The sequence below is a fragment of the Salvelinus fontinalis genome, chromosome 1 (genome assembly GCF_029448725.1).
Source record: "Salvelinus fontinalis isolate EN_2023a chromosome 1, ASM2944872v1, whole genome shotgun sequence".
Lineage (NCBI taxonomy): Eukaryota > Metazoa > Chordata > Actinopteri > Salmoniformes > Salmonidae > Salvelinus > Salvelinus fontinalis.
In genome coordinates, this window is record NC_074665.1 from 46,070,073 (window position 1) to 46,084,423 (window position 14,351).

At 44.0% G+C, this 14,351-nt stretch overlaps 1 protein-coding gene across 4 annotated transcripts in view; it reads right to left on the reverse strand.

Annotated features, from left to right (window-relative positions):
- Positions 1–12,476, reverse strand: part of si:ch73-103b11.2 (centrosome-associated protein CEP250) — a 105,733-nt gene extending 93,257 nt beyond the window's left edge. For 3 of the 4 annotated variants that reach the window (XM_055923663.1, XM_055923646.1, XM_055923637.1), the window contains exons 1-2: positions 11,429–12,475; positions 2,905–2,982 (exon numbers count right to left, since the gene is read on the reverse strand). In XM_055923663.1, coding sequence (XP_055779638.1) covers positions 2,905–2,982; positions 11,429–11,548 — 198 coding nt within the window. In that variant the 5' untranslated portion in view covers positions 11,549–12,475. Of the gene's footprint in view, positions 1–2,904; positions 2,983–11,428 lie in introns of all 4 variants that reach the window. The other variant, XM_055923654.1, reaches the window with a different exon arrangement.
- Positions 12,477–14,351: the final 1,875 nt, after the last annotated feature.

A 14,351-nucleotide genomic window follows, 5' to 3' on the forward strand; every position in this document is an offset into this window, starting at 1 on the left:
GGCTATGCTATAAAGCAGGGATCCCTCAGAAGAATCCCCAAGCCCAACAACACCGAAAAGTCCCCAGCATGCGTTGCGGTTTCATAGCTCTTTTTTTTCGGGGGCATGGCTGCCGATGACTTAGTGAGTCAGTGTGCCCTAGATCCCAAAGCCAGGACTGAGTCAACACCATTACCCCAACACGCAGACACGCGCCGCGCACACAAGGGTAAAGTTTACCATTCGGTATCCACTGTGTTGGCTTGGCAACATTTGAAAATGACAGACTGTTGTGCTGCATACTGGACATATGTGTCACTTAAATACAAAGAGAGAGACCGACCGATAGAGAGACCGAGAGAGAGAAACGAAGTGAGAGAGAGAGAATGCCTTCAACTCTGTAACAGAGGAGAGGTTGACTTAAGCCAACCACCGAGCGATCACTGTTCACCAGGATACATTCCTGGCGCTAACAGGAACCTCCGCTAGCATCTGATGAAAACGTGCCACAGCCAAAACAGAAACATCCAGCGTTCTAGCGTACACTCTATGCACTGTAGCTAATCCCTCCAACACCAAAGTGTCCTCCAAGTGTAAATTCTACAACCAGGGTAGTCCATGTTTGTTTGAGGAGAAGATTGGATCATCACAAGACAAAAAAAAAAAAATCATCCCTAAGACCCAGGCTGTTACATCTCTTTCCCTCTTTTTCCCCTTGAAGGCACCAGTAGACTTCCAGGTATTAGAAAGTATGCAAAGAAGCCTTAGGGCGAAACTAGCGCTAAATGACTTTCTCTTTTTAGTGAATATGATAAATGGTAGGCTATACGTTTTCCACACTCTATATTAGCCCTTTATCACCAACCCCTCCTTTCTTAATGCCCAGTTTTGTCCGGGTGTTTAAGTTTCTAGCCTCGGTTTTCTGCCGAGATCCATCAATAAAAGATGGGGAAGTGCTTTGTGATCTACGGGGTGTCGGGGGCCCCCGAATAGGGCTGCCGACAGGCGTCCTCAGCAAAGCCCGAGTTACAGGAACATCATACTAATTCAGAGGCCATTAAAACTGTAATATAAGGCTCAGAGGGGACCACTGAATGCAGGGTTTGGCTTTCGCCGGGCATAACGGGACACATGGCGTCCAAAAAGTCGACTCAAGTTCGCCACAACAAACAAAAAAACGCACCTGGAAGATTGTGAAGCCTCTTGGAAGAAGGTTCTATGAACAGATTAGTCCAAATGGAACTTTTTGGACAACGGGACTGGTGAAAACCAAACACCGCATTCCACAGTAACAACTGCATGGTGGTGGTAGTGTGATGGTTTGGGGATGCTTTGCTGCCTCAGGACCTGGATGACCTGCCATCATTGAAGGAACCATGAATTCTGCTCTGTATCAGAGAATGTCAGGCACATGCATCCGTGAGCTGAAGCTGAAGCGCAGCTGGGTCATGCAAACAAGACAACGATCCAAAACACACAAGCAACGCTACATCAGAATGGCTCAAAAACAACACATTTAAAAGTTCTGGAAATGGCCTAGTCACAGTGCAGACCTAAACCCGATTGAGATGTTGTGGCAGGTCCTGAAACGATCAGTTCATAGTCGAAAACCCACAAATGTCACCGAGTTAAACCAGTTCTGCATGGAAGAGCGGGCCAAAATTCCTCCACGGGGATGTGAGAGACTGATCAACAACTACAGGAAGTGTTTGGATGTAGTCATTGCAGTTAAAAAAGGTGGCACAACCAGTTATTGAGTGTGAGGTGGCAATTACTTTTTCCACACAGGTACATAACTTTGTTAATTAAATACATTTTTAAAAAGTAGCAATATTATGTTTTTGTTGAGCTGACAACATTCAGTGTCCATAATATGCAAAAATAGAGAAAATGGCACTGTAATAGCGATTCCCCCCCCCATCCCTACCCAATACGGGACCGACCGTACCTACAGTTGAGTCGTCTGCCAACTTCAAATCTAACAGGGATCCATACATCCATCATCAACCTTTCATACGGGCCAACCATTTCAACCACCAATTCAGCATGTGTGTTTATTTACACTCCTTAGAAGAAAAAAAGTGCCTGTGAGTGATATCACGAGGTGGGAACTGTTGACAGGGCTGAGGCCGATGGCTCCAGAGATGCTCTCCCTCCATATGGAAGCCATCAGGGGCTGTGAGAACCGGGACTTTTCCCACTCCCCCTCAATCCTCCTCTTTTAGGACACTCCAACATCATATCATAGCGAACACGGAAATCAAGTCTTACAAACTACCCCAGGGCACCGGCAGCAGAGAGACGGAGTCAATATTATGCTCATTAGCCCCTGAGAGAGCTGGTCGGGGGATTCTTTTTTAGAAGGCGCACCATGCCACCCACAGGGAGCTGCCCACTCACTGTGTTCTTACTCGCACAGCTAAATCAAAAGGGTGGCAAATTGTGACTAAATGGTCACACTCTGGCTCCAAACCTCAGTCTAGGGTAGCCTTAAAGAGGTAACTTGGTCAAGCTCATACAAGACGTGTAGGCGAGTCAAAACATCCCGATTCAAGACTATTGCAGTTATTGTCATCTGCTAAGCTACCAATTGTTAACTTTCTGCAAACCTCAACCCCAGTTTTATTCATTTCTGTTTGTTTGTGGCAGAACAGAGACAAGACTACAAAGACCGATGTCGCAAGAATAGCTTGCTGTGAACTCGTAACTTTAGAGGTGACATAAAAATCAATTGCTGTAGGCCTGTGCTTTGACAAAGTGTGAACTTTCTTCTTCTGCATAACAGTACCAAATGATTGAGTGACCGGAATCTAGAAGGACTTATCTACAATACATTTTGAAATCTCAAATGAACGCACTTGACAACAAGGTTACAACTGGGTTAGAATATATTCGTCAAAACCAACCAGAGGTTAACTAACTTACCCGAGATCTGTGCAAGGGATTGCCAAAATTGGTTCCTTCTGGAGCCAGGAGCAACCATCCTCCATATATAGGTTTTGCCTAATGGGAAAGAAAAAAAATTAAGATGGATTAAAGAAAGCATTAACAAAATAATTAATTGGCGAGATAATGATTTACTAAGACTCACCAAGCCGATGCTCTTATCTAGGGACTCTTGCGGAGCCTCCAGTAAGAGTAATGTCAGACTGCATAACAACATTGAAATAGCCTTGCGTTACAGCCGTTTATTACCAATGTACACTACATGACCAAAAGTATGTGGACACCTGCTCGTCAAACACCTCATTCCAAAATCATGGGCATTAATATGGAGTTGGTGCCCTCTTTGCTGCTATAACAGGCTACAATCTTCTGGGAAGGCTTTCCACTAGATGTTGGAACAATGCTGCGGGTACTTGCTTCCATTCAGCCACAAGAGCATTAGTGAGGTTGGGCACTGATGTTGGTCCATTAGGCCTGGCTCATAGTGAGCGTTCCAATTCATACCAAGTGTTCGCTTGGGTTGAGGTCAGGGCTCTGTGCAGGCCAGTCAAGATCTCCCACACCGATCGACAAAACATTTCTGTATGGACCTCGCTTTGTGCACAGGGGCATTGTCATGCTGAAATAGGAAAGGGCCTTCCGCAAACTGTCGCCACAAAGTTGGAAGCACAGAATGTCAATGTATGCTGTAGCGTTAAGATTTCCATTCACTGGAACTAAGGGGCCTAGCACGAACCATGAAAAACAGCCACAGACCATTATTCCTCCTCCACCAAACTTTACAGTGGGCACTATTGGGGCAGGTAGTGTTCTCCTGGCATCCGTTAAACCCAGATTCGTTCATCAGACGGCCAGAGGGTGAAGCGTGATTCATCACTCCAGAGAACGCGTTTCCACTGCTTCAGATTCCAAAGGCGGCGAGCTTTACACCACTCCAATCAATGCTTGGCTGCTCGGCCAGGGAAGCCCATTTCATGAAGCTCCCGATGAACAGTCCTTGTGCTGACGTTGCTACCAGAGGCAGTTTGGAACTCGGTGGGGAGTGCTGCAACCCGAGGGCAGACTATTTTTAAGTGCTACGCGCTTCAGCGGTCCCATTCCGTGAGCATGTGTGGCTTACCACTTCGCGGCTGAGCCATGTTGCTCCTAGATATTGTCACTTCACAATAACACCACTTACAGTTGACCGGGGCAGCTCTGGCAGGGCAGACATTTTTAAAAACTGACTTGTTGGAAAGGTGGCATCCCATGACGGGTGCCACGTTGAAAGTCACTGAGCTCTTCAAGTAAGGCCATTCTACTGCCAATGTTTGTCTATGGAGATTGCATGTCCGGGTGCTCGATTTTATACACCTGTCAGCAACGCATGTGGCTGAACTAGCCGAACACAATAACTTGAAGGGGTGTCCACATACTTTTGTAAATACACACACACACACACACACACACACACATTAGGGCTGGCGTAATTACCGTATAACCGATGGTTGTGGATGAACACCACTATAAAATAACCGTCATATCCGTAAAATATATACATTTAATTTTTTGGTGGAACAAAACAGCTGACTTTAGACGGGACGGCCGGACCTTCGTCCGTTTCTGCTGCAACATGGACTCTACGTCACGAAACTGCCGCTCCTTGCTGAAACAAGCAAGACGCTGTAGCAAATGAGAGTCTTCGGTTGCTTAGCCAAGACCCCCATTCCCTGCAGCAGCACATGCAGTAAGGAGCAGAGGGGAGAAAATGTGTACCTAAAAAAGATATGTTTTTTTTGCTATTCGAACGGTTATTATGGTGACCGGAGTCATTTAGCTGACCAATAACCATCATCCAAAATTCCATGACCATCACAGCCAATTAGATAAATACACACACACACACTAAATGACTGACAAGGGGTTTTGAAGCACCTCCATCTTGGCACTCCCTCACCTTTCTAAAAAAAAAAATATATATATATATATATATATATATATATATATAAAAAATACACAAATTCTACACATTTTGTAATGACCTATGCCATCATAATATGATACGAGTGAGAATGACTAACAAAATCAAATGTGGGCCCCCTGGAGGACAGGGGCCTGGTTGGTATTCGGCAGTGATTACGAGCCCTGGATGATTACTCAAGTATATCCTAGAATAATCTGACTACACACTGGCTGTCTGTTTCAATAGATTGTATACAAGTTGCACACTGGCTGTTTGGACCAGCTGTGTGAGCGGTGTTCAGGCTGCACACACTAACTGGCTGCATTCCAGAGCACCAGTACTGCCTTAAAAAAAAAAAAAAGGGGAAATAGCTTCTAACACGTGATTTTCCCTGTGATCCCCCTAAGTGGGCGGGCAAGAAAGTGAGGAGCGAAGCAAAGGAGGAAGGGAGAAGCGGTGTGACAAAAATCTGTTCTCTTCACACAAAAAAGACTCAGGATTCTCATTCACTGCGTTAAAAAGAAAATGCAGTTAACTCGTACACAGGCAGCAGTTAGTGAAAACAGATTTTGGCTATGTACGCAACAACACTACTAAAGCCTGTTGAGCTCCAACTTGATCTGAAGGGATTGGATTGGTCTCGCTGTGTATATAGCCATTGCTGGAGTTTTGTTGAGCATGTTTAAAAGGATTTATGCTTACCTACTCCCATTAACCCTAAACAATCAAATTGGCTTATGGAAAGTGCTCAGTTATAACTCCATAAATCCATCATGTCGCTATGGAAAAGTATAAAAAAGGGGACAGAGTTGAGTGTTAAAAAAAGGGGACAACGAGAGAGCTAAATGTCCCACTTTAATATACTCTGATCAAGGTCAAAAGTTCCCCCCGCTAAATGTTATTTCTAATCCAATGTAAAGCTCCTTTATCTTTGATTACAATGTTGGGTGTTTCTCTGCTTGGCGCGATGAAAGGCAAGATAATGTCGAAACAGTGATAGCTATAGGTAACTGCCAAATTAAAGGAAACACCCACATAAACTCTCTTAATATAGGGTTGGACCACCATGAGCCAGAACAGCTTCAATGCACCTTAGCATAGATTCTACACGTGTCTGGAACTCTATTGGAGGGATGCGACAACATTCTCCCACGAGAAATTCCATAATTTGGTGTTTTGTTGATGGTGGTATCAAACAATGTCACAGGCGCCGCTCTATTCTCCCATAAGTGCTCAATTGGGTTGAGATCTGGTGACAGATGCATGGCCATGGCATATGTTTTATAGTTTTCAATCTTCATGGTCAATCTTTGTGTAAAAACAACATTGAAGACAATCATGGTACCAATAACTGCTTCTAATACACCAGATGTATGTCCTTGAACAGATTATACAAAATAAAAATCACACAGAAGAAGCTCAGTGTTCAACACCATAGCGCCCACAAAGCTCATCACGGAGCTAAGGACCCTGGGACTAAACACCTCCCTCTGCAACTGGATCCTGGACTTCCTGTCGCCCCCCCCCCCCCCCCCCCCCCCCCCAGGTGGTAAGGGTAGGCAACTACATCTGCCACGCTGATCCTCAACACCGCGGCTCCTCAGAGGTGCGTGCTCAGTCCTTTTCTGTACTCCCTGTTCACCCACGACTGCGTGGCCAAGCACGACTCCAACTCCATCATTAAGTTTGCTGACGACACAACAGTGGTAGGCCTGATCACTGACAATGACGAGACAGCCTATAGGGAGGAGGTCAGAGACCTGGCAGTGTGGTGCCAGGACAACAACCTCTCCCTCAATGTGAGCAAGACAAAGGAGATGATCGTGGACTACAGGAAAAGGTGGGCCGAACAGGCCCCCATTAACATCGACGTGGCTGTAGTGGAGCGGTTCCAGAGTTTCAAGTTCCTTGGTGTCCACATCACCAACAAACTATCATGGTCCAAGCACACCAAGACAGTCGTGAAGAGGGCACAACACCTTTTCCCCCTCAGGAGACTGAAAAGATTTGGCATTGGTCCCCAGATCCTCAAAATGTTTTACAGCTTGCATATTGAGAGCATCCTGAACGGTTGCATCACCGACTGGTATGGCAACTTCTCGGTATCCGACCGTAAGGCGCTACAGAGGGTAGTGTGTATGGCCCAATACATCACTGGGTCCAAGCTTCCTGCCATCCAGGACATTTATACTAGGCAGTGTCAGAGGAAGGCCCAAAAAATTGCCAAAGACTCCAGTCATAGACTGTTCTCTCTGCTACCACACAGCAAGTGCTACCGGAGCACCAAGTCTAGGTCCAAAAGGCTCCTTAACAGCTTCTACCCCCAAACTATAAGACAGCTGAACAAATAATCAAATGGCCACCTGTACTTTTTACATTATCACGAAAAAGGGGTACAAATAAAAGTGTTTGTCAAGAAGCAGTGCAGCGTGGCAGGGTTGTGTTCCGGAGGATGCATGGCTCTCGACCTTTGCCTCTCCCGAGTCCGTACGGGAGTTGCAGCGATGGGACAAGACTGTAACTACCAATTGGATATCATAAAAAAAGGGTAAAAAATGTCAAATGAATGGTGTCACATGATCAATGGCTTTGTCCATTTATATATACACAGTCATTGGTGTGGAAGTGCCAGCTTTCAATATACTTTGCATCCCTCACTTACTCAAGTGTTTCCATTATTTTGGCAGTTACCTGTATAGTACAGGTCAAGCATTCAAAAAGGAACTTATGAGTCTCTTTACACTAACAACAGCTCAGTTCAGATAGCCACTTAAGTGTGTGGTCTATATGCTTAAAATATTGACAAAGTCACCATCTTGGGGCTGAGCAGGGAATCCATTGTGGCATTTCTGGGATAATGTCTGTTGATTCCGATTAAGCCGATATCTGACTATATTACAGATGAAAGAAGACAATGTAGAAATGTTACAGAATGTTACCCCCCTGCCCCTAGAAAATGAGAAGAGGTAAAAACAAGAGAAAAAGAGAGCAGTGCTTTAGAGAGAGAAAAAGAGCAATCTCTCTTCACATGACCAGACGGGGGGCCTATGCTGAATCCCCCTGAGAAGGGACGGGCAAGACGGATTTAGGTCAGCCTTTACCCTTCAATGGTTAAACGCAGTCATTTGTGTGGTGCGTTCATCTCACAGCCCCCCCCCCCCATCGTAATGACTATGTAATACCGCACTGAGAGAATGTGGGCTAGATGGGATGAGTGTGAGGGGGAGGGGTCAAATACTAAAGGAATGACCAAAGCTCTTGCTGATAATATGTTTGGAAAGAGATTTACAGAGACAAAGTATCTCGTATGTAATGTGTGCTGGGCCTTTGGTGTTGATGAGACGCCTGACTAACGAGACTAGAGTTTGCAAGTTAGTAGCACAATGAGGTCTTTTGATAGCCTTTTGGGTCAGGAATTCCACTAGGTAAGAGTCAGCCACAGAGCTATTTTCATCCATGCAAGGAGGACAGTCGGTTGTGAATATCATGGAATAGATGTAATGTTGTGTCTAGCTAAAGGTGTCCGTCTCTAGTGTCAATATCGTGGAATAGATGTGGTGCTATGTACAGTTGAAGGTGTATGTCCAGTCAAAAGAGACAAACTACTCCTAAAGTCAAGCAGACCCGGACAGAGTGAGTGTGTGTGTGTGTGTGTGTGTCCGTGGATGCAACTTGTGCGAGTCAATCACATATTTAGTCATAATGACGTGTTTCAGTGTTGAGTCAGGACCACCTGCTTCTAAGAGCTTACCAAAAGCCATGGCTATACATGCTGTAAGGCTAATATCTAGATTTTACCTAACAACCTCTCACATGTCTAGAACGAATGGTGTACAGGGTGGAGGAAAATCAGCACTGTCACTGCGCAGCTATTCCTGTAGTCTTCTGATCAAAATTATATGGCTTTTTGGGTGTCTCCCCTGTTAAAGAGCAGGCTCTTCTCACCAATATAACAACTTAATTCTATACCAAGGCCATCCTTAGCCAGCTCTCTTATGTCAAGGTGATGGCAACAATGTAAAATGTGCAAGGTAAGCAATGATTCTATTCTCACCATAGGAAAAGTACTAAGTTAGGGTTTCTACATCTGCATTGCTTGCTGTTTGGGGTTTTAGACTGGGTTTCTGTATAGCACTTTGTGACATCGGCTGATGTAAAAAGGGCTTTATAAATACATGTGATTTGATTCAATACGCTTTTCATTCAACCACAATGTGTTTGACAAGCCTAACAAAATGTAACCTGCATGCATCTCCTCGTTGACTTCTTTGAAAACTGTCAGTGCCATTTCATGCATTGTGCTCTTTCATGTCAGGGAGCTAATTCGTGCACAGATTAGTATTAGGATGATAGCCTATACCCTGGGGCTAACAACTAATTACATCCAATTAACCTAAACCTTTGTACTATGCCTATTTGACAGATGGCTAACTCACAGGAAACTCTACTGCACAATGTACACTTTCTGTATTGGGAAACTGGAATTTTGCTGAAATGTCCAATTGCCAATCAAAATCATAAACACCTTATTTACGTAAGTATTCAGACCCTTTGGTCTGAGACTCGAAATTGAGCTCAGGTGCATCCTGTTTCCAATGATCATCCTTGAGCTTTTTCTACTTGATTGGAGTCCACCTGCGGTAAATTAAATTGATTGAACATGATGTGGAAAGGCACACACCTGTCTATATATAGGGTCCCACAGTTAACAGTGCATGTCAGAGCAAAAACCAAGCCATGAGGTTGAAGGAATTGTCCATAGAACTCTTCGAGATAGGATTGAGTTGAGGCATAGATCTGGGGATGGGTACCAACAAATTTCTGCAGCATTGAAGGTCCACAAGAACACAGCGGCCTCCATCATTCTGAAATGGAAGATGTTTGAAACCACCAAGACTCTTCCTAGAGCTGGCCGCCCGGCCAAACTAAGCAAACGGAGAATGGCCTTGGTAAGGGAGGTGACCAAGAACCTGATGGTCACTGACAGAGCTCTAGAGTTCCACTGTGGAGATGGGAGAACATTCCAGAAGGACCATCATATCTGCAGCACTCCACCAATCAGGCCTTTATGGTAGTGGCCAGTTGGAAGCCACTCCTCAGTAAAAGGCACATGACTGCCTGCTTGGAGTTTGCCAAAAGGCACCTAAAGACTCTCAGACCATGAGAAACAAGATTCTCTGGTCTGATGAAACCAAAATTGAACTCTTTGGCCCGAATGCCAAGCGTCACATTTGGAGGAAACCAGGCACCATCCCTACAGTGAAGCATGGTGGCAGCATCAAGCTGTGGGGATGTTTTTCAGTGGCAGGGACTGGGAGATTAGTCGGGATCGAGGCAAAGATGAATGGAGCAAAGTACAGAGAGATCCTTGATGAAAACCTGCTCCAGAGAGCTCAGGCCCTCAGACTGGGGCAAGGGTTCACCTTCCAACAGGACAACGACCCTAAGAACACAGCCAAGAGTGGCTTTGGGACAAGTTTCTGAATGTGGCCCAGCCAGAGCCCGGACTTGAACCCAATCGAACATCTCTGGAGAGACCTTAAAATAGCTGTGCAGCAATGCTCCCCATGCAACCTGACAAAGCTTGAGAAGAATGTGAGAAAATCCCCAAATACAGGTGTGCCAAGCTTGTAGCGTCATACCAAAGGAGACTCGAGGCCGTAATCGATGCCAAAGGTGCTTCAACAAAGTACTGAGTAAAAGGTCTGAATACTTATGTCAATGTGATTTCAGTTTATTACATTTGCAAAACTTTCTAAACCTCATCATTATGGGGTATTGTGTTTAGATTGAGAGAACCCATTTAAATCAATTTTAGAATAAGGATGTAACAAAATGTGGAACAGGTCAAGCAGTCTGAATTCTTTCCGAAGGCACCGTATGTTACGAATTCTAGCTAGGTGGCTAACATTAGCTAGGCTAGAGTTTAGGGGATAGGGTTACGTTTAGGATTTAGGTTAAAGGGTTGAGGTTAGGGTTAGCTAACGTGCAAAGTAGCAAAAAAGTTAAGTAGTTAAAGTTGCTAAAATGTTGTCAGTGATGAGTTTCGAACTCGCAACCCTACTTTCGTTTATTCCTTAAGTAACCATACCAAAGGTAACATGTACTAATGTGTCCCGAATTTACATTTACTGTAGTTAGTCTAGTCTGAGACCAGGCTGTAATATTCAATAATATTTCAAGTACTTTCAAAAAAGTCAAATATATTCCATTGTAAAATTCTGCTAAAGGTAAATTAAGGCAGAATAAAACAATATTTTTTGCTAGTATGAAAATAGTTTTCCTGCTGGACACGGATCGTCCCGACTTTCAAGAATCCCTGAACTAATTTCCTGTGATTCTACAGATTTTGCCATGAGAGAAAATGTTGCAGCTTTAAAGCCAATTTCCTGTTTTTCTAAATTGTTTGTTCATGGCTTCTGACGTGTTCATATGCTATCTGGGGGGGGCCGACCTCCGTGAGTACCCCCAAAGCTTGTGGCCCCCCACGCCTAGCGGGAGCTGCGCTACGCCAATGAGCATGACCCCATGACTGTGAAACATATGGCAACACTTGCTTACCTGATTTAAATCTTCGTCGGTCAATAAATGAGATTCTCTTGGTTTAAAGCAATTCTGGCATTTACTTTTGTTGAAAATGTTGGCTTGGAATTTCCGACATGGATTGTCTTTCGAGGACATGGTTGAAATACCCAGCTGAGCTTAGATGGGTGCCAATTGAAAGCGTAAAGACTACACAAACAAAAACCTGAAACTGCGCAATTCTTCCTGTGTAGCCTACTATCCCGAGTGGGTTGCAGTCAATAGCGTTGGAGCTCTAAACGTTGGTCCAAGGTGTGTGCGGCAATGACAAAGTCATTCCAAATTCCACAACACGATATGAGAGTTCATTCAAAATTCTGAAAACTACTTAATGGAAAACTGTCTGAATGTCTTAGTAGCCTAGTTAGATAAAGAAGCTAGTCCAGCACATAATTGAAGGTGCTTTGATACCACAGCGACGTCCACCTATTACTTTGATACCTACAAGCTCATTATGATCGACTAATGCTTACTAAACGGGATAAAGGATTAGGTAATATCAATGATCTTATCATCTTGTTGCTCGCGAGGTACCTCCCACAGCGCAGCTGCTGTCGTGATAACTTTTTTGCTCACATTTGAAGAGGCCAATTTATAAATTGACAACGACGCAGAATATGGGGATCCAGGCTTTTGTACTCCGCACTCTCGTCTTGGTAAATACTTTACTACAGGGTATACAACACTACTACACAGGTGACATTTCGCCGGTCCTCTCGCTCACTGAAATGGTCCCGTGAGCCTCCATAAACACCACAACAGGAGTTGCAGTTTTTCCTATTTCTCAAATAAGTAGCCAACGGAATGCATTGCAGCTATATCCATGTGACTAACGCTTGTTTCCCTCAAATTGATTCTCCATGATCAAAATTATCCAACTTTCGTCAGGAATTGTAGTTTGTAGCCATGTCCAACGCATTTTGGTCTGTGGTCGTGGTAGCAACATAGAAACGTAGCTTGCGCTGAAAACTGTAAACGCACTCTCTAGCAAAGTCACCAGGAGCCAGTCAGCGGAGAGAAGAGGAGGTGCGGAGAGAAGAGGAGGTGCTGAAAACGAATGAACTATTGACTGTCAGCAATACGTACCAATGAGAAAAAGAAACACGCCCACTACTAAGACTACAATTGATGTGTGTCCAATAGAAAATATTAGGAACACTTGCCAATTTTATGGAACAACACGGATCAAGATAGGTGGGCTCTCAAGGTCTTTGGCTTCAGTTGGAGTATTCTAAGTTTGTAGTATTGTGTTTTTTTTAACAGTGTTCTGTAGCAGGAAATTGTCAATTGGATATTACACATTACCCTACATTTTCTGAGTTGGGAATTAAATGAAAGCAGGCACTGTATTCCACTTTGAATCAATTAAGACTGAATTTACCTGGAATGTGCAATCATATGTAGCTATGTAACGCCCTCCCGTGGTATTAAATGAGTTAAATAAAAGTGTATCACAATCAAAAGGAACTTGAGAATACATGGTATTATTCATCATATAGATGTAATTGTATTCTAATTCTATGGAATTCATCTTTATTGAGAAATATATAGTGCATTGTTTGAATACATTTTCATCATTAACAGCTCTAGGTATGACCTCTGGAAATCACACTGTGTCCACCTGAGACCTTCTCCTGCCTACATCTGCTTAAACAAATTATCTTTAACATTGTCATACTTTCAAGTGACAATAGCTTAGAAAAGCATTTTTTGTGACTTTACCAGCACTGAAGGAAGGTAGCCTAGTGGTTAGAGCGTTGAGCCAGTAACCGAAAGGTTGCTGGATAGAATCCCCAAGCGGACAAGGTAAAAATCTATAATTCTGCCCTTGAACAAAGCAGTAAACCCACTGTTCCTTGATAGGTTGTCATTGTAAATAAGAATTTGCTCTTAACTGACCTGCCTAGTTAAAAAAAGAAAGTACCCCATTTTGAGGTTCTCCCTCTGTTTGGCTTTGCGGAGATGCTCCACTTTCCCAGACAGCGCCTCCATGTGTTTGGTCAGTGCATTCTACCAGGTCACTAAAATTACCCAACTACAACATAACAATTGAGAAAATACAATAGTGTATTATTGGTCATGGAACATGAAATCATTGATTGTGATTGGCCAAATGTAATTTGGCTGTCAACTATCTTTGCACCTGACCTCCTTTTGACTGCTGTATGACTTCTGAGCATCCCTGGTTGGTGGAGAGACCCTCAACGAGAGCTTCAGCAAGTGCTCCATCCAGCTTCTTCTGCTGATGGTCGATGACAGTTATGATGGTCAATGACAGTGTCATGAGGAACTCGTCTGCTTGGACCTAAAATATAAACACACTTTACACTCCACAGAACAACTGTGACTCTAACCTGATAGTGACAGTGACCATTGAGTTTGTGTTCACACAACATAGAGAACCATTCCCAGCCAAACATAAGATCCCTGTTATAAAATATATGTTTATCTTAATGAGACAAACCAGTATAGATATAGGTTAAATGACACAATTAACAATAATACACACTGGTGTCTGAATCTCGCTGCTGCAGAACATCGCTGTATCTGCAGGTGCAGCATCTGTTATCTGCCCACAGAGTGCGCTGTGGTCTTCAGCCAGTCCCACAGAGTAAAGGTCTGCCCAGGGATTTTCACTAGCAGTGGCCTGGCTGGTAGAGCTATCTACATTGCCCTGGGCAACATATTGAGAACTTTTCCCCCTCACGGATCCGTCAGTGCCACTTGGAGCTTAGAAGAGTTTAGCTCCTCTTTGGAGATCTGCTCCTCTGCTGTAGACAGATCCTTCTCAGCCTTTCACTGATGGTTCAGGTTCTCTATTTTCCTAGTGTATTCAGCCAGGGTGTCCTCCATGGTTGTGTTGTGCTCTTTCTGCTCCTCTAGCTCATTGAGCACTCCCTGA